At 25.4% G+C, this 22,863-nt stretch overlaps 1 protein-coding gene across 1 annotated transcript; it reads left to right on the plus strand.

The window, feature by feature from the left end:
* The first annotated feature begins 656 nt into the window (after positions 1 to 656).
* On the plus strand, positions 657 to 22,388 carry LOC129957307 (succinate--hydroxymethylglutarate CoA-transferase-like). The gene is made up of 12 exons (XM_056069575.1): positions 657 to 1,796; positions 2,876 to 2,939; positions 3,304 to 3,377; positions 5,270 to 5,355; positions 8,137 to 8,187; positions 9,036 to 9,156; positions 11,547 to 11,782; positions 14,711 to 14,878; positions 16,387 to 16,484; positions 17,328 to 17,430; positions 19,453 to 19,516; positions 22,094 to 22,388. The coding sequence occupies exons 1-12, from the start codon at positions 1,724 to 1,726 to the stop codon at positions 22,240 to 22,242; spliced, it is 1,287 nt and encodes a 428-aa protein (XP_055925550.1). The 5' UTR covers positions 657 to 1,723; the 3' UTR covers positions 22,243 to 22,388.
* The last annotated feature ends 475 nt before the right edge of the window (positions 22,389 to 22,863 follow it).

Genomic DNA, 22,863 nt, shown 5'->3' on the forward strand with positions numbered 1-22,863 from the left:
CCCTTGGTCTAATAACGTTCGCTATCTAGGCATTCAGTTTGCTTCAACCTTGTCTTTCCGTTCGCATATCGACCAGATCAGAACTAAAGCCTTTAAAAAGTTAAATGTGATCAAAAGTTTGGCTGCTCCCAGATGGGGTGCAAACGCATCTAATTTGATAAACATTTGCAATGCGTGCATTTCACAATCCATGGAATTTGGAGCACATACGGTTGGCATGATGAATAAAGCTGGTTTTGCAGCTTTACAAACGATTCAAAACAACATCCTTCGTTTTGCTCTTGGACTCCCACGATGGACACCTATCCCAATTTTATTTAAAATATCAAATGAAATAAATATGAGACTTAGGTTTGAAAAGAAAAACGTGTTATTCTTTGTTAATCAGTTCTCAGCCCGCGAATACACTGAAGTTTCGAGATCAATTTCCGAGGTGAAGTCTGTAATCTCTAACCGAATTTTCCAAAGACTTCCCTGCGCAGGCACTTTAGAAGAATATTGCCATCAAAAAAACCTGTCCCTGGACCAAATAATCCCGATTATGGTCCCGGTTAGTTGGGATGATTGTGAACATTTTACCATTAAAACCCATGACTTCGGCTTCCAACAAAAGAGCTTGGATTCGACTACAATTAAACGTTTATTCGCCGAGTTCAAATCACAGCTATCCCCAAATCAAATTATACTGGCCACAGACGCATCCAAGAATGAGAATTCTACTGCGGTGGCGGCTATAAACTGCTCCTCGAAGGAAGTCATTAAGGGAACGGTTCACAACATTAACTCTGTGTTTTCAGGGGAGGGTTTTGCCATAGCTCTGGCTGTAATGAACTTTGTCAAAGAACATAAAGATTATATTTTATTGACTGACAGTTTATCTAATTTGACAGCCCTGAGATGCCTAAATTTCCATTCTCCCAAAAGTGCCCTTTTTGTGGCCCGCGTTATATTTGATGCCTTAAAGACATGTTCCTCGTTAGAACTGATATACACTCCTGCCCACGTTGGAATTGCAGAAAATGAACGGGCTGATGATTTAGCTAAGCAAGCGTTAACTTCTTCAAATATTTGTGACTGGATCTCGCCCGAAGACACTTGTTCAGTTTATACTAAAATCGTACGACATAAACAAGATTTAGAATGGGAAAATTCTAAATACTATGAAAAATACAAATGGCTTGTTTCTTTCAATCTTAAAAAACTTAAGTTATCTAGACGTAATGAGGTTTTAATATTACGATTAATATCTAGGACTCTTCCAGTAAATGCAGTTCTTCATAAATGTAGGCTCATTGAATCACCAAATTGTGCCCATTGCCAGATTCCAGAAACTTGTGAACATTTTGTTCTTTCTTGCAGTAGATACGAGTCAGCGAGAAATTCTCTCCGTGCTAAGTTGGGTTGTGTTCCACTCTCTTTTGACTGGATTTGTGATTTCTCCGTACAGGGTCGTGATAAAGTGAAGGCTATGTTGGCTTTCTTTGTGGCTTCTGACAGATTTTAAAAAAATTTTTGTGATATTCGAGTTTTGATTTTTGTGAACCCGGCACAAGCTAAGAATCCGTTCAGGAGCATACGCCGGAAAACAAACCTCATTCCTTCCTTCCTTCCTTCCTACAGTGTAGAATAATTTATCATATTTTAAGTTTTTCTTCAGGTCTTTCTTACCCAAATATCCTCGAGTTATTGTTTGTTTTGACTTTTTTTTACAGATAAGCACAATATGTATTCTAAATTTAAGAATATGTTTTGGAATAAACATAAAATTGATGTGCAGCTAAAACGAATGTTGTCAGGTTTGTCCATGCTATATGTTTGTTTTTTATTTTATTTATATTATAGTATTTTATGACAAATATTTCGCAAAATGTTGTGATAATGTATGGTAGCTTATTTTTGTAAATGAGAGTTGCAATTCTTGCATGTTTTACAATATTTCCAAATATTGTCTTTGTTTGTCTCAATTCGTACAATTTTTTTTTTTAAATTTTGTTCTGATGCATAAATGTTTGTGATATTTTCATGTCAGATATTTTTTAAAAAATTATTTAAAAAAAAAAGAAACTTATATTTTTGTATGAAACTTTTATATTTTTATAAAATGTAAACAAACACAAAATCAAATTTTTTTCACCAATATTGTGTGTTTGGAATAAAAATAATTGGTTATACAAAGAAATCATTTTTGAAATGAAATTTTTAACAATATATCAAGTGCCTATATAGTTTGCAATAAAACTAATTTTATGTAGGTGTATCAAAAAGTAATGAAGAATTAAAATGCCTTTATTTCTTCATTACTTTTGACAAATTATTAGCTTCAAGACTTACTTAATTTATCATTAAGAAAACTATTGTCTAGATTTGCCAACTTCTTATTGTAATCATAAATGAAATAAAGAGAAATTTTGGGAGAAAAAGTGTTTGTGTATTTCATCTTAAAAAATAAAACTTAAAATAATCTATTATCAAAAAAAGCAAAATAGATATCGAACTTTTTTTTTTGGCACCTAGATATAAGATGAAATCAAAATTTTCTCATGAATATAAAATTTTAGAGCATTATATTGACTTATTTAAAAAAAAAATTGTGAGAGATAGATTGATAGAGATCATAAAATTAATGCAGTTTTTATTAAGATGAATTCTTTTTCTAATAATGATGATATATTTTATTACAGATATTATTTTATTTATTATCATTATTCTGTAAGGAGGTATTTCAATTTAAAATATGTTTGTCAGGCACATTAAGATTTACTTAAAATTTGTCATTTATTTTGCAGTGTGTTCAAAAGTTTTACTTTTTTATATTTTTTTCCTTAAAATAATATATATATTTTTAGTAATGATTCACTCTTCAAATTACTTTTAGGGTTTTCAGAAAATCAAACTGTAGAAAGTCCACTTTCTGGAATTCGAGTACTAGATATGACAAGGTAATTAGTTCAGATTTTATATTTTTAATCAGTTGAAATTTGTTTCTTACGAATTATTAAAAAAGTGTTAAAAAAGTATTAAAAAAGTAATAAGTTGTATTCCATTAATTAGACAGCAGTTATTGCCAAATATAATGTTATCATAGAATGTCTCATTTCTGGTAGAGTATCAGTTGAAAAAATATACACAAGAAGCTATTCTGTGATTTTACATTTTGCGATAGTAACTTTCTACGAGATATTTAGCATATAGTTTGACTCTTTCAGGTGAAGAAAAAAGTATTAAAGATAAATGTAAATTATGTTTTTGCTAATATAATAACCAGTTATAACTTCTCAAATGTTTGTTTCTTTTTTGTTATAGAATTTTAGCTGGTCCATTTTGTACCATGATATTAGGAGATTTGGGGGCTGAAATTATTAAAGTAGAAAATCCAGGTGAATTTTTTCATTAATTTTTATTACATATATTTTAAATACTTTATTTAGAATTTTTTTAATTGCTTCTGATAAGCTTCATTTGGATAGGTAATTACAACCAATCAACCACTTCTCTTTCATGTAATAAAATACATACACATAATACTTTTTTATATCTTTTTTAATATATTAAGAATTTTCTAAATATTTCTCTAGAATAGAAAAACATTTTTCAAAGTTGTTAATATTTAATGTATTTTTTAATTTTTGTAAGGATTATGAGCTTTCCAGCGTAGATTATTGAGTTATATCTTTTTGTAGATAGTAAAAATAACCAGTGTGTTATAGCCTGATGGCAAGTGAATTGCTTTAAAATTTTCGAGTAAAAGGAATTACTAAAATATATAAATACTTCAAATATAGTTGATTTCATCATAAAATATGTGATTATGAAGAAAAATTTCTCTACATCACATACTTAATATTTATTTTGTGGTTGATGAGCTAATAGAAAAGCTACATTTTAAGCATATGTTATTTAGCAGTAATTGCTGTTGAGTTAATGCCATAATTCTATCATTATTTATAGTTCAATTATCTTTAATAGAAAGGATAATTTTTTTTCCATCTCTAAAATAAGCTGTGGAATAAGATTTTAGATATTCACTAATATAATAGCCAATAATAAAGAAAAGTACAAGTGGTCACAATAATCAAATATATAGATTATTTTTGATTGTTCACTTACAGTAATAATAATAGTAAGAGTAATTAATTATACCTCCTCCTTTTATCTTTTTTTTTTTTTTTTTTTTTTTTTATTATTATTCTGATGTTTACCTAGATATTCCCAAAGCCTTGACTTCTGTAGATAAAATGTAAGTGAATATTGGAGAATAAATGTATATTTTAGGAATTGTAAATTGTCAATATTGCTATTATGTCAGAGGCTATTTTATTATTTGTTTTTTAAAAATAAACTTGATATCTTTATTTATCCATATAATTATTGAAAGTAATTTTTGTCAATTGATATATTCTTTTTACACAATTGATTAATATTATTGATTGTTTTATAGCCTTTAATTTATGATAAGATTGGTAAATTGTAGAAGCTATCTTGTAGAAAGAAAAAAAAATTTCTGATGTTTATCGTTGTAATTACCTTAAATTTTTTTGCAAACAAAATTTAAGACATTACATAGGTAATGATGGAAGTGTGAATGTCTCTCTGAATTCCAGAATTTAATTCAGTGTATGTATAAAAAAATTTATTCAGTAGTTTCATTGGATAGAATGGCAATGGGAAAGTTAGTAAATGTTATAAATGTTTTCAATCAGCAAGAATAACAAAGCACAAGTCTTAAAATAGAGATTTAAATATGAAGCTTTTTATTTTCTTTTTTTATGTAGCTTTGAAGTGAAGAGAAGAGAATCAGTTATATTCTTTGGGTTTAGTTATAATTCTTAATAATTATAATGTAGGTCTTAATGTATATTTACTTTAAATAAGCAGTCTTCCTCCTTCATTATTCAGAAAGTCTATAATGGATGTATAATGATTTGTAAATAAAAATTAAATTGAAAATTAATAAATTAATTTTCATATTTTTTTTGCAATTTATTTTTTAAATATATGATTTGGATTAATGGTTTGTCAGCTTTCTTTCCTTTGAAATTGTTTTTATTTTGATTGTTATTTGCTGTTTGTAATGTTTACTTATTTTATATTCTTATAATAGTACAAATTTTCAAATGTTTTTTGAATCTCACTAAAGTAGAAAATATAAATGAACCAGGGACATGATATTATTTTTGAAAAAGTGTTTACTTTGATGGAAAAATATTGAAATCCCATATGTATAAAAAATATCATGTTTATTTATTTGACGTAACTTTTTAATTTGTAGACGGTGGTGATGAAACCAGAAATTGGGGTCCACCATTTGTTAATGGTGAAAGTACTTACTTTCTTTCTATAAACAGGAATAAAAAGGTATGTCATTTGTTAAGCCAATAATGATATTCCACCTCAGTATTCTTTTCTTTAAAACAGTGATCATTAAAATTCTTCTTTTCATCCATATTTATATATATTTTCAAATTTCTTAGTTTTCTTAAGATTTAATTAATTTTTTTTTCTTTTTATAAAATATAAACCATAGCCAAAAATATATTTCATAAACCAAAAATATCTACTACACTATATTTTGCTTCACTTTACATCTGATAGAAAAAAACATGCTGTATTTTCTATTTTTAATTACTTAAGGAAGATATTATGTGTAAGAAATTTTGCCAAAGAGTTGAAGAATAAATCATAACAATAAGAATTAACAAATCTTTTTTTTAAAACAGATTTTACTGTAATGATTTAGAATGAATGAATTATTATACATGAATTATTTAGAATGAATATTATTATTATACATGAAAACTGAATTTATATGCACAAAATCAGGAATGCTTTAAAAATCTTAAAGATTAAAATAAAATAAAATTCTAATGTAATCTTAAGTCATTCAAAATATTGTTATGTACATAGATATGCATATTTCTATTTTTAAATATATTAAATCCTGATATTATTAATAAAATTTTTAATTTCCATTCAGTTATATTATTATAATTATTTTTTAAATTTCTCTTTATTACATTATCTATTTCATGCTTATTTATATTTATATATTTTATAATTTATATTATTATTTCCATTTATTTTTCAACTCCTATGTTTTTTTTATGTTTTTTCACTTTATGATCTTGGTATATTTTCTAAATTCTTTTATGTTCTTAGATTTCGCACATCTTTTAATTTTTATTTTTTATATTGAAATTCTGTTATATATTTTTTGTTACTGTAGGAAATTGTAACAATTTGTTGTTCTTGAAAGCTATGTTGTTTTTGTTTGATTTATCTTGTCTGTGTGGACCAATTAAACTTGTCTGTAAATTAATTGCATATCTACTTTGGACTTGTCTTTATTTGTTTTCATGGATATGTACACATATCTCTTTAAACAAAATCATTAGCAAAGAAAAATATTTATCATTAATCAAAAAGTAAAGAATTAACATTTCTCATATCTGGTTTTGAATTTGGGGAAGTAAAGTATTTAGACTACGATCACTCCTAAAATATCTTATAACTTTTTAAGTATTTATTATAAAGAAAATAGGTGATATTTAATAGTTTATATTTTTAATAGTTGTGATATTTAATAGTTATTTTAAACTAGTTACCTCATGTGATCAGCTGGTTCAATTAGAATATTGATTGTATTTAATTTCAGATAAATCATTTAGATGATTCTGCCAAATACAGATATGAAAGCCATGTTATTTTGTTTTTACTGTGTGCATGAACTTTTCTAATGATGGCTAGTTTCAAAATATTATTGTGCTATTAAAAATGAAAATATCTACTTCTATCCTTTAAATTTCACAGTATTGTAACTTCACTTTTTTTTATTTGTCTTATATACACAGAGATTAAATGGAATTCTAATCCCTACTTTTAATAATGAGAGAAAACTGCCTATTTATGAAGGGACAATTAGCTAAAAAGAGTAGTTGTTAATGACATATAGAACATTAAAATCGGTTTTCTATGATGTCTTTCTGGAAAATAAAATTTACTTTATAAAAGGAAAATTGCTGGTATTGAATATAAAACTAATTTACTTGTTCAGCAAGCTAAAATATTCTTTATTACTAACTAAATCTAATAAATTTTGAAAAGACATTAATAAGAAAATTGATAACATTGAAAAAGTTGGGGAAATTTCTAAAAAGGAACAAACTTTTATTTACATATTTAATAAAATTATCATAATCATTATTCTAAAATTCATTTTTTGATATTTCTAACCTTCTTTTATGAAGAATTGGAATGTTAATGAAGTAGTGGTGTGATGTTTTTTTAAAAAATATTACTGATTATAGTGTAATAAATTAATATAATTTACTATAAAAATGCTTTAATAAGATTTTAAAAATAAAACTTGCGTAAAAAACACTTAAAATAATTTAATTTTAATGTTGATGAAAAATATTCTGTTATAAAATTGGATACCTTACTTAATATTATAGCACACCTTAGTTCATTGTAGCACATAACTTTCTAATAAAAAATACTATGTTAATGTAGTTAAGTATAATTACTACATTAGTAGTTCCTTAAAAATACTTTGTTAGCAGTTTTCTTTAAATGTGCTAATAAAAAAAAAAATGTGTTTATTTTTTATGGTAAAATTTAACTACACATCCTGTACAACTTCTATAGAAGGTGTCCAGGCATCTGTGGTTTTACTTTCTTGCTTAGGTTAAATTTTTTTAAAAGCAAAATCTAATATTTGAAGTTTTCATAGCATTCCAAAAATTTGTTAGACACCAACGTATAAATTGATGATTGATCTAATTACTGATAAATCCAATTAATGAAAAATGAAAAAAAAGGAAATATTGGTTATTATTTAATAAAACTTTTCTTTCAGAAATTGTTTAAATTTTATTTTTATTACTTTGTTTTTCACTTAATAATCTTTAAGTGGAAAATATTGAGAAAATTAAAAATGTTGGGAAAATTTTGATGATTCCTATGTTGACTATACATGATACCACTTGTATTCACAAAACAAAATTTAAAAAAAAAGTTTGTTAGATAGTCAGTTAATTTCAGTTAGTATTGCATTTTTAGTATTGCATTCAATTGCATTTTTCATTATTGTATTTTTCTTGAAATAATATTTTTATTATAATAAAATTGTTATTTCAGAGTATTTCTATTGACATGAAATTGCCAAAAGGTAGAGATTTAATTAAAGAGGTGAGTTAAGCTAATTTATTGTGTTAGTAAGTTGTTATTTTGTAGTAAAAACATATATACATATTTTATTTTGTTTGATTTTTACCGTGGTAATGAATTGGGAATCTAAGCTTCAGACTAACTTGTTGTCACCTACTTTAATTTTAATTTTTATGTTGCATTTAATCATTATGAAACAAATTTGATTTTCATAACAATATCTATTATCTGGATGCATTTGCCTCTTAATAACTTAAAGGAAATATATTCAGTGCTTTTTGAGGTTTCATAACACTTAATACTTATGATTTTTTTAAAAATCATGTCAGTATGTTATGGAAACATGAAAAAGTATAGTTTATAGAGATGAATGTTCTGTAAAATTTCTCTTTTTAGTAACAGTAGAATGCATATTACTCCCAGAAACATTTTGTTATAAAATTAATATACATATATTTCCAATTTTTAGCAATGTTTTTACTGGAAATAATGCACTATTTATTTTTCTTCTTTCACCTATTTAATATTTAACATCATGAGCAATTGCGATGATGTCATAGATATGATGTTATGATACAATATGTCACATGCATCCCATGATTCCATTTTCATGGAAAACCATTATGGTGATATATATTCTTGTAATTCTCTTCATTTATGTATTGTCATAATCATCTTGCATCTATGTGTCAAAAATTAACAATTATTTAAAAGCTGTTTCTTGTTTCTACATACTACATTCTGTTAATTTTCCCCTCAATTTTTAATTTTACTTGTACTTACAAGATGGCTTTTGAAATATATTGTCCTTATTTTTATATTTGTGAATCCTCTTCATACAATTTTGATTCCTGAAAATTTGTTTGTAGTTAGCAGTCAAGAGTGATGTTTTAGTGGAAAATTTTGTTCCTGGAAAGTTATCAACTTTTGGATTAGATTATGAGAGTTTGCATAAAGTTGCACCTCATCTAGTGTATTGTTCCATAACTGGTCAGTAATTTGTATTTTTTTTTCTTAATTCATTTTTTAAATTTCTGTCATAATGCAAGTTTTTTCATGTTATCAAACTTTTATTTAATTGAATGATATTATGATATTATTGAATGTTTAAGCAAACAATATCTCAGGAATTTTTTTGAATTATTTTTTTATATACAAATTTTTTTGGTTAATAATTATTGCCTTTTTTTATTTATTTTGAAAAAAAGCACTTTATTACCTACAAAGTTATTTGAAAAAAGTACTGTATATATATTTATTATACAGAATGCTTGTATGGAATTGTGATATTTAAGATTTGAAACTTATGATGTTTCAGTTTTATATAATCAATTACAATTTTTATTTGTATTTTAGTTTTATTCATTTGGCTTGAAAGATTTTGAAATAGAATTATGAAAATAATTTTAAAAATTATTCACAAATATTATTTATTTTTCATTATTTATTTACATTATATCAATATATTTAATAACATTATTCTAAGTAATAACTGAAATAACAAATTAATTACTTTATTTTTTCTCTCTCTAATTTGGATTAGAGTTAAATTTAAGTCTACAATTTTGTGTTTGTGTATTATTTTTGGGTTGAAATTGCTTAAATTTAATATACAACCAAGAAACAGTTTTCATAAAATGCCAAAAATGCTTTACATTGAATTTTTTTACAAAATGAACTTTTATTTAATTTTCCCAAAATATAGATTTTGAATTTAGCACAGTTTTTATATAAGATAGTGTTTTTATCTTTATAAAAAATATTCAACTTTGATTTCATACTTGATAAGTAAAACAAGATGAAATTGATTTATAAATAACAACAATAGAAAAAGAATAAAACATTCATACAATCAACAAAAATATTTATACAATTAAATCAAGCAATTAATTATTTCCCAATTTCTGCAAAGAACATATAACATATGAACCTTATAACATATGCTGTTATTCTATTCTTATCCAATTAAATTATTTTTAGCTTCTTATTAATCATTCAAATCATGCTTATTTTTTTTACATTTCTTTTATTTCTAGCAAATAAATAAATTAAGAGATATATTTTTAGGGACATGCTTATAATATATTTAGATTTTGTATTATATTACAGCTTAAAAATTTTAAAAAAAATCGTGAATGTTAAAAGTTGCTTTTAACAAATAATCTCACTACATTAGTTGAATACATATTTTCAATTCTGTATTATTTCTGGAGAATTTTATATTTTCATTGGATGGATTTTGAAACCATTCTTTACAATTATTTTCTTTTAAAACTTTGATTGCTTTTTACTGTGTCTCTCAATTATTAAATGATAACTTTCTTAATTTTTTTTCCTATATGAAAATGCCTCAGTTCATGTATTCTCATTCAGTAAAACTGGATTTCTTGAATTATAATATGTCTGTCTTTAATAATGCATCATATTATTTTGGGTGGTATAGAATTTTTAAAATTAATGTTCAAAACAAATGTAAAGTGATAAACCTTTTAATATTTTGCTTTAATATTTATTATTCAGATGTGTATAAGTTTTTCCACTTTTGGAACACCCTTCCTTCTTGAATTGACACTTATAGCAGTTACATTAGCCATATATTAGTTAGGTTTTGGGTAACAGTGGAAACAGTTGGAGATTTTTTCAATTATTTAGACAAGTTTTTCAGTTGTTTTCTATATGCCATGGTTATGTAAAATTAGTTTTTAACTGTGTTATTAATATAAAAATTAGAATTTAGTTGGATCTTGAAGCTGATTTACGCATTAAATTTATGATGTGAAGCCAAATATATTGAAATTGGATTTTTCTACTATAATTTCAATAAGTTTCTTTTATGAATATATTTGAATAATATCAATTTAAAATGTTTTATTATTTGATTATGAACTGCCCATTTAAAATACATTAAATTTAAATGGGAAAATGCTTTCATTATTTTTATTATTATTATTATTTATGGCATATAAAATTTGAAACGTTTGAGAACCCCTGCCATTTTACTTATTAATTAAAACTATAATAAATTACATTCTTTTCTCTTATGAAAATAAAATTATTAGTTTAAAATCTAAAATTTATGAAACTGACTAGTGTAAGAATTCCATTGTCACAAAATCGAGAATAATGTTTTTTGCATGAAAACAGAATGGAATAATCCCTTTCATACGAGTGACTGATTACAAATTAACAGTTACCCCCAGATTCCAGAAATGCACTTAAAAGCCCCTGATTCAGGGCTTTGTTGAATAGAGTAATTTGGGGTGAGTTCAGATTCATAGGCTTAAGGTAATCAGCTCTGCTTAGCAGGAATTAAGGCTGTGTACTTAAGAAATAAATAAATTCATGTTGGAAATTTCATAAATTTTTTCTTTTCAGCGTAGGATATGGATCTAGTGGACCGTATTCAACCCGTCCTGGTTATGATGTTATTGCTGCTTCAGTTGGTGGATTATTGCATATTACTGGTCCTGAAGATGGAGAACCATGCAAAGTTGGAGTTGCCATGACTGATTTATCAACTGGTCTGTATGCACATGGAGCAATTATGGCTGCTTTACTTCAAAGATTAAAGACTGGGAAAGGGCAGAAAATTGAATGCGACTTACTTTCAACTCAGGTATGATTATGGTCCTCTAAATTTATTGAAACTATCAGTATGTTTGAGAAAAACAATCCTTTAATTGTTTTATAATTTAATTAGTTACTAAGCCAGTACAAATCTGTATGCCTTGGTCTATCCCATGATGACCCGCCTGCCCCGAAAGGGTATAAGACTTTGAATGGTTTCCAGCGAGATAATTATTATTTATTTATTGAAAGGCTTATAGTCTTTGTCAGAATACCATATACATTATACATTACAGAATACGGTATACATTATAGTTCATTTGACTAAAATAAAATAGTTAGGAAACCAATTCTGGGTTTAAGAGTCTAAGTTGAAAATTACATAGAGAACGCAGTAACACACTTAAACATAAAAATAATATTACAATGTCCAAAGGATGGAAGACATAATATGCTGTGCAAAAATATCGAACAATGTACCAATATCTAAAATCATACATCTATCCCATTATATAAAGTGAAAAATAGGTGAATTTCACAAATACAAAGTGAAAACACAAAGCAGATCTAGAATGACAAATGTATATAAAAAAAAGTATTACTAGAAAGTAAATCAAGAATATGAGTAGCAATGTACAGTTTTTAATAGCTATAATCCTACATAAAACAACAAACAATTAGATGCTGTGCCAGAATAATTACCTAAAAAAAAGAATAAATTAAAACAAGACTGCAAACAACCCAAGACATAGATTCGTCATCCCAGTCTCTTCTGAATTTCCTCACAAATATCTTTCGAGACTTCACAAATCTTCTTCATCATCTTTAGCAAAACCTCGTTCCTGAGTACACTAAGAAACCAATGAGGTTTGGATTTGCTAGTGGACAAATCTGTAAATCTGTATGTCTAAATTAGGAGGAAAAAATCTTGGAAATCAAAATTTATGTAAATATTTTGATTTTTATATCCAGCTATAGTAATTGTACTGGTTAATCTGATGTTTTGATTTAAAATTATTTTAATTCTTATAGATATTTAATGAAGTTAACTGCTAATATTTTTGAAAGAATACATTTTTTTAAAGTTATAATTAATGATTTAGTACATTTTTGTGTTTTCATATTGTTAAGCCATGTAAAAAATGCAAATATAATTTCATTTTGAAAGTGAATATGCAGTTTTAACTTGTATGAATAATACAAATTTAGTATGATTTTTCAAATTCATTTAACATGTTTGATACTATAACCCATGTCATCATTAACATGTTTGTTGCTACAACTCATGCGATCATTAACATGTTTGATGCTACAACTCATGCCATCATTATAGTCTGTGTATTTTCTATAGGCAGTTCAAGGTCACATTTTCTACCACGTTACTGGTACCAGACAACCAATAATGAGATAGAAAATGTGACCTTGAACTGCCTATTGAAAACACAAAGACTATAACATGTTTGATGCTATTCAAATCTATCTAATCGGATGATTCCCTTTTGTATTGTAATTAAGATAGCAAGTAAAAGGTCATCTAATAGATAAACGGCTTGGTATAGTTAGGTGGTAGTTGCAAACCATATGCAAATCATGCAGCAGTCAAGTCGATTAAAAAATTTTAAAACAGGAAGAAAATGTGATTTTTATTTCAAATATATATTTGAAAAAGTTTATTTTATTGATAAATCATCATTTACAATTCTTTTTGTTTGAATGTCTGCTATTTTAAAGATATATCTCATTTATATTTTTCTAAATTCAATTATTGTTATTTACAATTTTTAAAATTATTTATTGCATTGAGAATTACAAAATTAATTCTGTCCCAGATATAAATTAATTTATGCTTGTACAAATATGAAAGTATTTTTCTTAGAAAAGTAAGTTTTTTTTTCTTTATATGAAAAGAAATTTTATTAAAAAAGGTTTTTATATTATTGTTTTGATTCGCAGTATTACTGCTGTAACTCAGAATAGTCAATTTTCACTTTTTAATTAAACTGCTGTTTTTAAAATCCTTATTTATTTTGTTTTTAATTGAAATTGTCTTTGGGCATTTTTTAAATAATATGTATACATACTTAAGAAAACTTTATACTTAGAAAGGACCAGAATCATGATAACTTTGACTGTTTATGCTTTTATTAGTTTCTTCTGATCAATGAAGAACTATGTAATCTATAGCATTTCATAAAAGCATAAAAATAGGGAATTAAACTGAATTGGTTTTTAACATAAATTAATACTTCATTTATTACTTTTTTATACATATTTGTTGTTGGGTTTGTTAAAAAGATTTTGGTCAAAAATGATTGCAAAAAAACTTTTTCCAATAAAAAAAGGTTAGGAGTGAAAGGTTTAAGAACTAGTTTCATTGTAATTTTATTTTTAAATCTGATTTATTTTCAATTTACTAATATAGGACTTAAGCAATAAACTATTAAAAAATTAAATTTACTGAAGAAAATTTCATGGTAGTTGCTATATGAATTATTTATGTAGTGTATTTCCAATATTAATAATATAAAAGGTAACATTTGTTTAAGAGGAAGTGCATTTAATTTTTTGCTTATATGTACTTTATAAATTTCTTGTAATTATATTTAAACACTAGATTAAAATAAAAATATTTCTATTTAAATATGTTTTATGAATTATATTGGCCAATAAGCACATAGTAAGGGAATAAATAAATCCCAAAGTGAATAATAAAAATATATTTAATTCACATATATCAATGAAAATTTATGTAAAAACTGAAGGAATCAGATGAATTAAATCAGAGGAATAAGGAAATTAGTCATTTTATTTCACATAACACTTTTTTAGAAAATGTATTACCTTCACAAAAATGTTAATGTAATAATCAAATTAAATTGTGGAGGGTCCACATAATTTAGAATAAGAATCAGAATGAAAAGAATTTTAATTAAATAATTTCTTTGCTTATATTACAACAAAATTTTATTTATTTAAGGTGTCATTACTGGTAAATATAAGTTCAAATTATTTGAATGGTAAAAAGGAAGCTAAACGTTGGGGAACTGCACATGAAAGTATTGTTCCATATCAAGCTTTTAAGACTAAAGATGGTTTCATCACTGTTGGAGCTGGAAGTAACAAGCAGTTTAAAATTCTTTGTGAAGTAAGTTCTGACTTATCATTTTCCTTATATGCTAGCTTTTTTATATTAAAAATAGCTTTAATTTCGTATTATTGATATTTTTGTAGTGATAACAGCTGTTTTTAGTTTTTTCTTGCTTAAACTTTTACTAGCCATCTTTGGTGACTAGTAATTTGTCCTTTCTATTGATAATATTAATTCAGTCATATCAATTAACTTTGTTGAACTATTTCTTATAGTTGCAAAATAAAATTTTATTTAAATTATACATGCACAATAAACTTGCACCATTGTGATTGGTTACCTATATTTCCAAAGTGATAAAATTAAATGGTAAATAAAGTTTGTGAAATCATTCCATTGTCTGAGGCTGGAAGCTATGTCAAAGTTTTATTTCACAAGTGAAGTAGTGTTTTTGAGATTTCTTTCATAAACAAGAAGTGTTGGGAGGAGATGACCATTAACAATGCATTTAGAGGTATTGAGCTTTCATGTGAAATAAAAATGTTTGAAGTTGATATATAACTGTTGTGATTCGGGGATTTCGCAAAGGTTTTTTTTCCATCGAAATTATAAAGTGAAGTAGTATTTTTGAATTTTACTCTCAAAGATGCAAGAGGCAAAGAACCATTGATTTCAGATCTAAGGGTCATGAATTTTTATCTAATTTATAAAAATGAATGTTTGTTTGTATTTTATGCACTGCCGAATTGTTCATCAAATGGAGATTAAACCTCTCCAACTTATTGCTTTGTACCTAGAAAACCCATGTTTTTCACATCGCCAGTTGTATGTTGGATGCTGACGAGTCAAATAAACAAGAAATTTGTTTTTGCTGGAGATGGAGAAACAAAAAATATTGTATACCTTAAAGTATACTTGAATAATAAAGTAAATAAAAAATAGAATAAATATTAATTATATTCTTCTTTATAAATTATTCAATTTCATTGAATGTATTCATTCTCAACTAGAAAATAAATATCATTCTTTCTGTCATTCTTAATTAAATAAGATAGCTATTTTAAATTTGAAACAATATTTCTAAAATTATTTCTTCTGTGGCAGCAATTCATCGGCTATCGGCTAGTATGAAATAAAAATTGTTGAAATCAGTACAGTGGTTGCATTTGGAGAACTTTGATAAAAAAAAATCATAGGAAATGTACAATAGTTTTAGGGAGATTTCTCTGAAAAAAGGAGAGGATGGGATGCAAGCCCATTCACGACATATTTAAAAGTTATTAGCTTTAATTTAAAATACAAAAATGGTTAAGACTTTGACATATAATTAATGGTCTTTTTCTCACAGAGAAATAAATTGATGAAGATTATCATTGTCTTGTGATTTCATTGCTTGATAAGTGCATAATTTAGTCAATATCATAAAGAAAAGCATTTATGTATTGATATTGCTTTAAAATACTTAAAATTTCTCACTTCATTAGAGTAATTCAATTTCTTTAATAATGAATTCATAAGTTACATATTATATTGCATTTGTTATTGGATCTTTTATTTATTTTCAGATTTTAAATATTCAGCATTTTCTAACAGATTCCAAGTATCTGAGTAATAAAGAAAGAGTTGAAAATCGTAAAGTTTTGATTTCAGAACTTACAAATATGTAAGTATTATTTATTTTTATCCAAATCATCATTGTTAAAAATATATGATTGGGTATTTTAAATCCTTACTGCATTTTAACCATTTAATGAAAATAATACTATTAGCCAGAATCTTTGTTTTAATCTCCAACTGAAATTCAATTTCTTGTCTGCTTTTGACTATTCAAGCTTTTTTTTTTTTTAAAATGTTATGCATATATAGTGTAATTAATTTTTGAAGGTAACTGTATAATAAATTATTATTTTTCTATGAGTTAATATATATATTTAATATATATAAACAAACTAATGCTTTGATAAATTCAATGTGTTATGAATTCTGACAATATTAAATAAATCATTTCAATGTGAAATTTAATAATTGATGTGTTTAGAAATGCCAAATTTTTTTTATTTTAGACTACATTTTAATTTATTTGAAAAGTAGATAAATAATACTTATTTAGCATTATGGAAAGTACTTTGAAAATTAGTGGAATCAGCATATGTTTTTAATTGCCCCCACCCACCACCATTTATGCTTATATATACTTCAATTATAATATTTATTATCATTTATACTTCAGTTATTATATATATATTTATTCCCATTTTCCTTTTTTATTTGATAATTCTCATTTTGAACAAATCCATTGGTTCAGGTGATAAACAGGGAGATAATCTTTTTATTTTTACTATTAGCATCAATACCTTTAAATAAACAATACTTTCATAGATGAATTTTTAGGTAAAAATGTCATTTTTTATTAGTTTAAAATTGTGTAACTTATTTAAAATCAAAATTTTTTTATATAAATTTGATTTGTATTGATTTAAAACATAATATTATTATTTTCTTTTAGTTTCTCACAGAAAACTACTCAACATTGGATGAACATGTTAGAAGAAAGTGGCATTCCATATGGCCCAGTGAATAACATGGAACAAGTTTTTAATGATCCTCAGGTAATTTAAAGTTTGTGAATTTGAATTTAAAAAAATGAATTGTATTATATGTTTAGAAAAATAACTACAATTAAAAGAATCCTATTTATAAAAGGTCATTGTAAAATAATAATTATTTTTAATATGTTTCCATACTATTAAAGTTTCACTTATTTTCAATTTTTGGTGTATGTATGTATAATTAGAAATAACTTGCTAATGCTCTACTTAATTTAAAGATAGGTTTCAATAAATTTCATATTTAAATACTAACTACAGTCATATTAAAATACTAACATTAAAATAAATAAGTAGTAATAATAAATTTTCAATTTTTTGGATATTTTTTGAGAAAATCATTTAAAAAATTAATGGATCAATCAAAAAACTTTTACATGGATATTTTACTGACAATGTATGAGATGCAGGCATTCTGCAGATTGATTGCCTGACAGTATATTGCTTTATGTTTTTAAGCAAATGCTTTCCATTTTTAGGCGAAATATGAGAATTATTATATACTTTACCTAGGCATCATATATTATGCTTATGTATTCTGTAAAATGAGCAAATGCTATTTAGACTAAGTATGGAAAAAAAAGTCATATTATTATTTAAACAGTTGATTAGTTTAGACACAAAATGTGTACAAAATATTATTTTCATCATTTTACAAGCATGGTTACTGAAGGTATGAATTTTTTATGACACTTTCTGCATGCATATGTATTACTGCTTTCTTTTAAATATGCACCGCAGGAAGCAGAAACTAAAATCTTATCAATAAGCATGCCATCATCATGTTGGTTTAATGCACTCATCCATATTTTTTTAAACAAGTTTTTTTTAATTGAATATAGATTTCATATTACAGCCATTTGACATTTGGCATTCTATAGAGTGCCTAGGAAATATCCAAAATGTTTAATCATTAACATTGCTGGCAAGGTTTTGGTATTCTATAAAATGCTTAGGTATTACTGGTTTCCATATATTGATGTCAACAAATATAAAAAAATTAAACTTCAACATAAATCTTATGGAATGGCATATTATCCATATATTGAATCAAATTATGTACTAAATACATGAAAATGCTCTACAGGACAGACTTTTAGTCTTAGAATTATCAAATTTAATATGCAATTACTTCCTAAGTAGTAGATGCTTACCAAGAATTTTTCATAGATTTTTTAATTAAAGATCATTCGAAATTTGAACATTTTCAACAACAAGTTCAGAATGTGTTATTGTGCAGTGACCAGTGTGTTATTGTGCTGTCTCTAATTTAATAAATTTTTAAAAATTATTTTATATTAATTTTACAATAATACCTTTTGTTATTGGATTTATATTTATATGGCTTTTAATTTCATTAAATGCATTCTTTTGTATGCATGTTACTTCTGTTTGTAATTGAGTGTAAAATTTAACCCTATCATTCTTAAGATCATTCTAATTTCAGTACCTCAAAATACTGAAATGCCCAATTTTCTCTTTTAAGATAAGAAAAATTATCCACTTCTTCTTGAAATCCTTACTAGTTGCTCTTTCTCAAGCAGTTAATATACAAAAGAGAACATCGTTTAGTTGATGGATATGAAGCAAATGCATGCTTGGATGTTTTTTGAGTGTTTTCAGAAAACCTGTCTGTTTTCCAAATCCATCTGGGTGAGCGTCTCTAATGAACAAAGCTCACAACTTGAGTATTCAATTAATCATACTTAACAAATGGAGATAGAATTTCGCTGTGATATACAAGCATCTTGGACACCCACCATAGTTTTGATAAATGGGCATTTGGAGCCTTTCAATATTGAAAGAGTTAAAGCTGAAATGAAGACAGATGAATCAAGCCTAAAGTGTTATTATGTATGGTAATTTGGATTTGGAGAATCATCTTAAAATATCTTTTTTATTGCATGTCAAAATTATGAATGATAATTAAAAGTGACTAGTAAAATTTTATTATTTGCTGGAAACAAATAATTTAATTTAACAGTTAAAATATATTTAAATTTTACAAGCTCGTTTTTATTGCAGGTTCTTCATAATAAAATGATTCTTGATATGATCCATCCTACAGCTGGCAATATTAAAGTAACAGGTAAATTTTTTAAGTTTTTTTTTTTTTTTTTTATGTTGCAAAGTTGAATAATTTAAAAAGGTTTGTAAGATTGTAATAATACTTTTCAATGATTTTTTGTGAAATTATGATACAGTAAAATCTCCCTACAATCTATTCCATGAAAAATCAGTTACTCTGAATGGTTTTAAGACAATATTTTAAAAGAAGTTTCATTGGTTTAAGGATATTTACTTTATGTAAAATAATATGCACTTTAAAAATTCAGGTCCCTTGCTTTGTTATGTTTTTTTTCTTTCAAAATCAGTTTTCTTAAGTGGCCGAAATGCTTGTTCTCTATATTCTTTTTTCATAGCAGATAATTCTTATTTATCTGTGGATTTTCAAAAATCTCGAAGGGGAATTCCCCTCCTTCAGATTTTAAAGATTCAGTTATTTGTCTAAACATATGGTCTATCCACTTAAAGCCTCATATCTCAAGTCTGACTGTAATTATAATTGATCTAATTGAAGGATCAATGAATTATTACTCGAAGAAAGACAAATGTATTTATCATTGACTTATTAGAGATTCTGATTTTTTTTTAAAAATTATATGTTAATAAAGTATTTGAAGCTCTTTTTTTTTAAAGGAGTTTATTAAAGAGAAGGAAAGAAAGTTAAAAAAGAAATCTTATTTGATGTTGAACCTTCCTCATTGAAATTCACTCATTCACAGATGATTGCCCATTGAATATTTTTTTATTGTTTGTTAAGATAATAAACTTTATTTTTAATCAAATATAAAAATTTTTTGAACTATTTCATAATTTAAAAATAACTAATTTTCACTGTGGGATAAATATGAATCGTAGTCGAACTTATGAAAAGAGTTTCCTATATGTCTGAAATAATGATAAATATAAATACTTTATCATAAATCTTGAAGATAATAATTAATCTATAGGTACCTGTTGTGAGCATTTTTTGGATTTTCTCAAAAATGATTTTTGATTTTCGCAGAAAATTGACAACCAAAATGATATAACAATGCTAGCATACATATTTTAATAAGATTGAAAAAAATCATAGTTTTTAATGCATTATTTCAAATTTTTAATTTTATAATTAGTTTAATTTAACAAAAAGGTTACATAATATTTTTAGCTTGAAAGCAATTGTCTGAGGACATAAATAAGTCCCTAGGAAACAGAAATGTTTTAAGTTAATGTAATCAGTAATAATCGGAATTTATTTACTTAGTATGACAGATATGAAATTGAAGTAAAAAAGATAAATTAACTAATAATGCAGAGTTCCAATATTTTTTTGATACGTATGTGAGCTGAATCAAGAGCTGAAATATTGTTAGCTGGGGAATAGAAATTCCTATTCTGATTATAAAAAGGAGGGGTGGGGGGTGGGAAAGAGCATGATGTAGATAAATGGTGTAGTTTTGTGGGTTAAAATAATAGTATTACATTAAAATATTGTATTGTAATATATTAGGAGTTAACCTTATTTCATTATCTATAAAAATAATGAAAAAACAAAATCACATTTTGAAATAAAAAAAAGTTTTAAAAATAATGATATATTAATTTACAAAATAGTAGAATTTTTTATTTTAATTATTTTCTACTTTTTAAATGAGTTATCTATTATTTCTTAGGCAAAGAATCAAAATAATATTAAATTCATTATTGGCTGATAATTAAACTGTGAAATTATTAATTTATTGTATTGAAGAGTACAAAATTGCATAAAATTTCGATCCTTGTAAACATCAGAGAACGAACAAAAAATAAATTACAAAATTATATCTTTATAAATAGGAAATATTTCAATTCAAATAGAAGTATTTGAAAAACCAAACGATTTTTTCTGTCAAAAATCATTCCTCACAAAATGAATTTTCCTTAATGCTGGGTTTACACTCGACCAGCTATAAGACGACCAGTAGGCAGTGCATGTGTAGAAAGGCTGAAAAATGCTTCACGGTGGACGGCAGTTGTCCCGACGGGACAACATGCCACTCTGTTGTATTTTTTTCTTACTCCGTATGTGTTTGTAGAATTTGGCAGGGTTTTTTTTGGCATGAAAAAAATTGATCACTTATCATAGATTAATTCCGACATTGTTTGCTCTTTGTTCTTTATGATGCGAAGCTGTTTTTTTATTATTATTTTATTTGCCATTTCTTTTCTGTAGTTTTTCATTTTTAGTTATGTTCACTTTTTTTTTTACTCTGTTTCTTTGTGTAACTATGCATCATTTTAACATGATACACAGTAAAAAAATAAACATTCATTAGCGCCAAAACGTTAGTTTATAGCCAAGCATGGAATGTTTGAATCTATCTTATGAAATTGTGGCAAACATGAATCAGTCCCTTTCTACGCATACACTGCCTACTGGCCGAGTGTAAGCCCAGCATAAGGATGTCTCTCATAAAGATCATTTCTCTTGTGGAAAATAGTAATTGTCTTCTAGTTATGTATCTCTTTTCATTTATAGATTTTTGAGCCCTTTATAATTTAAAAGTAATCCAGATTTTTACTGTTCCATGATTTAATATTATGTTTTATTTGAATAATGAATGAATATTCCTTTTGACAGGGCCAGCAGTTAAATACAGTGATAGTGTGAATGAAGGAAGATTGCCACCTCCTATCTTTGCTGAGCATACCGATGTGATATTATCCAAAATCCTTTCTTATTCTGAGAATGAAATTCAAAGTTTAAGAAAATCTAAAGTGGTTTTATGAGTCGTTTCAGCTTTTTTGCAATATACAAAAAAGTGGTTTTTGTAAAAAATATTTTTTATTCATTCTTATTGATTATGATATTTGTTATTTGATTGTTTGCAAAGTATAATTAAAAAGTATTGTTGATTTCCCAGTAAATGTTTTATAATTATGGTAATAAATTTTTTAAATTTTTAATATAAAGTGTTATCTTTCTTTGAAAGCTAAAATTGCAATAAACACAAAAATGTAATTTCGTGTATTTTGAAAAATAACAATGATAAAGATGTAAATGTCATCATGTGTCCTCAAGCAGACATTTTGTAAACATTTACTACTTATTGGAATTGTTTGAAAGCATATACTATTTTAGGAGCTGTCTTTATTTGAAATTAAATTTCAATTTTTCATCAATTTTTTTTTACACTTTTTTAGATGTAATTTTCTTACTATAAATACTTTACTAGCTGTCTTTTGTGTGACAAGCTGTTATTTCATGATATTAATAGCATTAATTTAGTCATATCAACCAATTTGATGAATTATATCTTCATTTTATTTCATCAGATTAAGATATTATTTTAAATATACTCGCACAATAAATATATGCCACTCTGATTAATTATATTTACAAAATGGAGA

This window comes from Argiope bruennichi, chromosome 11, assembly GCF_947563725.1.
Source record: "Argiope bruennichi chromosome 11, qqArgBrue1.1, whole genome shotgun sequence".
Taxonomy (NCBI): Eukaryota; Metazoa; Arthropoda; class Arachnida; order Araneae; family Araneidae; genus Argiope; species Argiope bruennichi.

What these genes read in the sequence shown, in the direction of transcription:
- LOC129957307 (XM_056069575.1), top strand. Translation starts at nt 1,724, where the DNA reads ATGTATTCTAAATTTAAGAATATGTTTTGGAATAAACATAAAATTGAT. An exon ending in TATTAAAGTAGAAAATCCAG is followed by an intron (nt 3,378 to 5,269) that starts GTGAATTTTTTC and finishes TTTAATTTGTAG; the next exon opens with ACGGTGGTGATGAAACCAGA. An exon ending in TGGCAATATTAAAGTAACAG is followed by an intron (nt 19,517 to 22,093) that starts GTAAATTTTTTA and finishes TCCTTTTGACAG; the next exon opens with GGCCAGCAGTTAAATACAGT.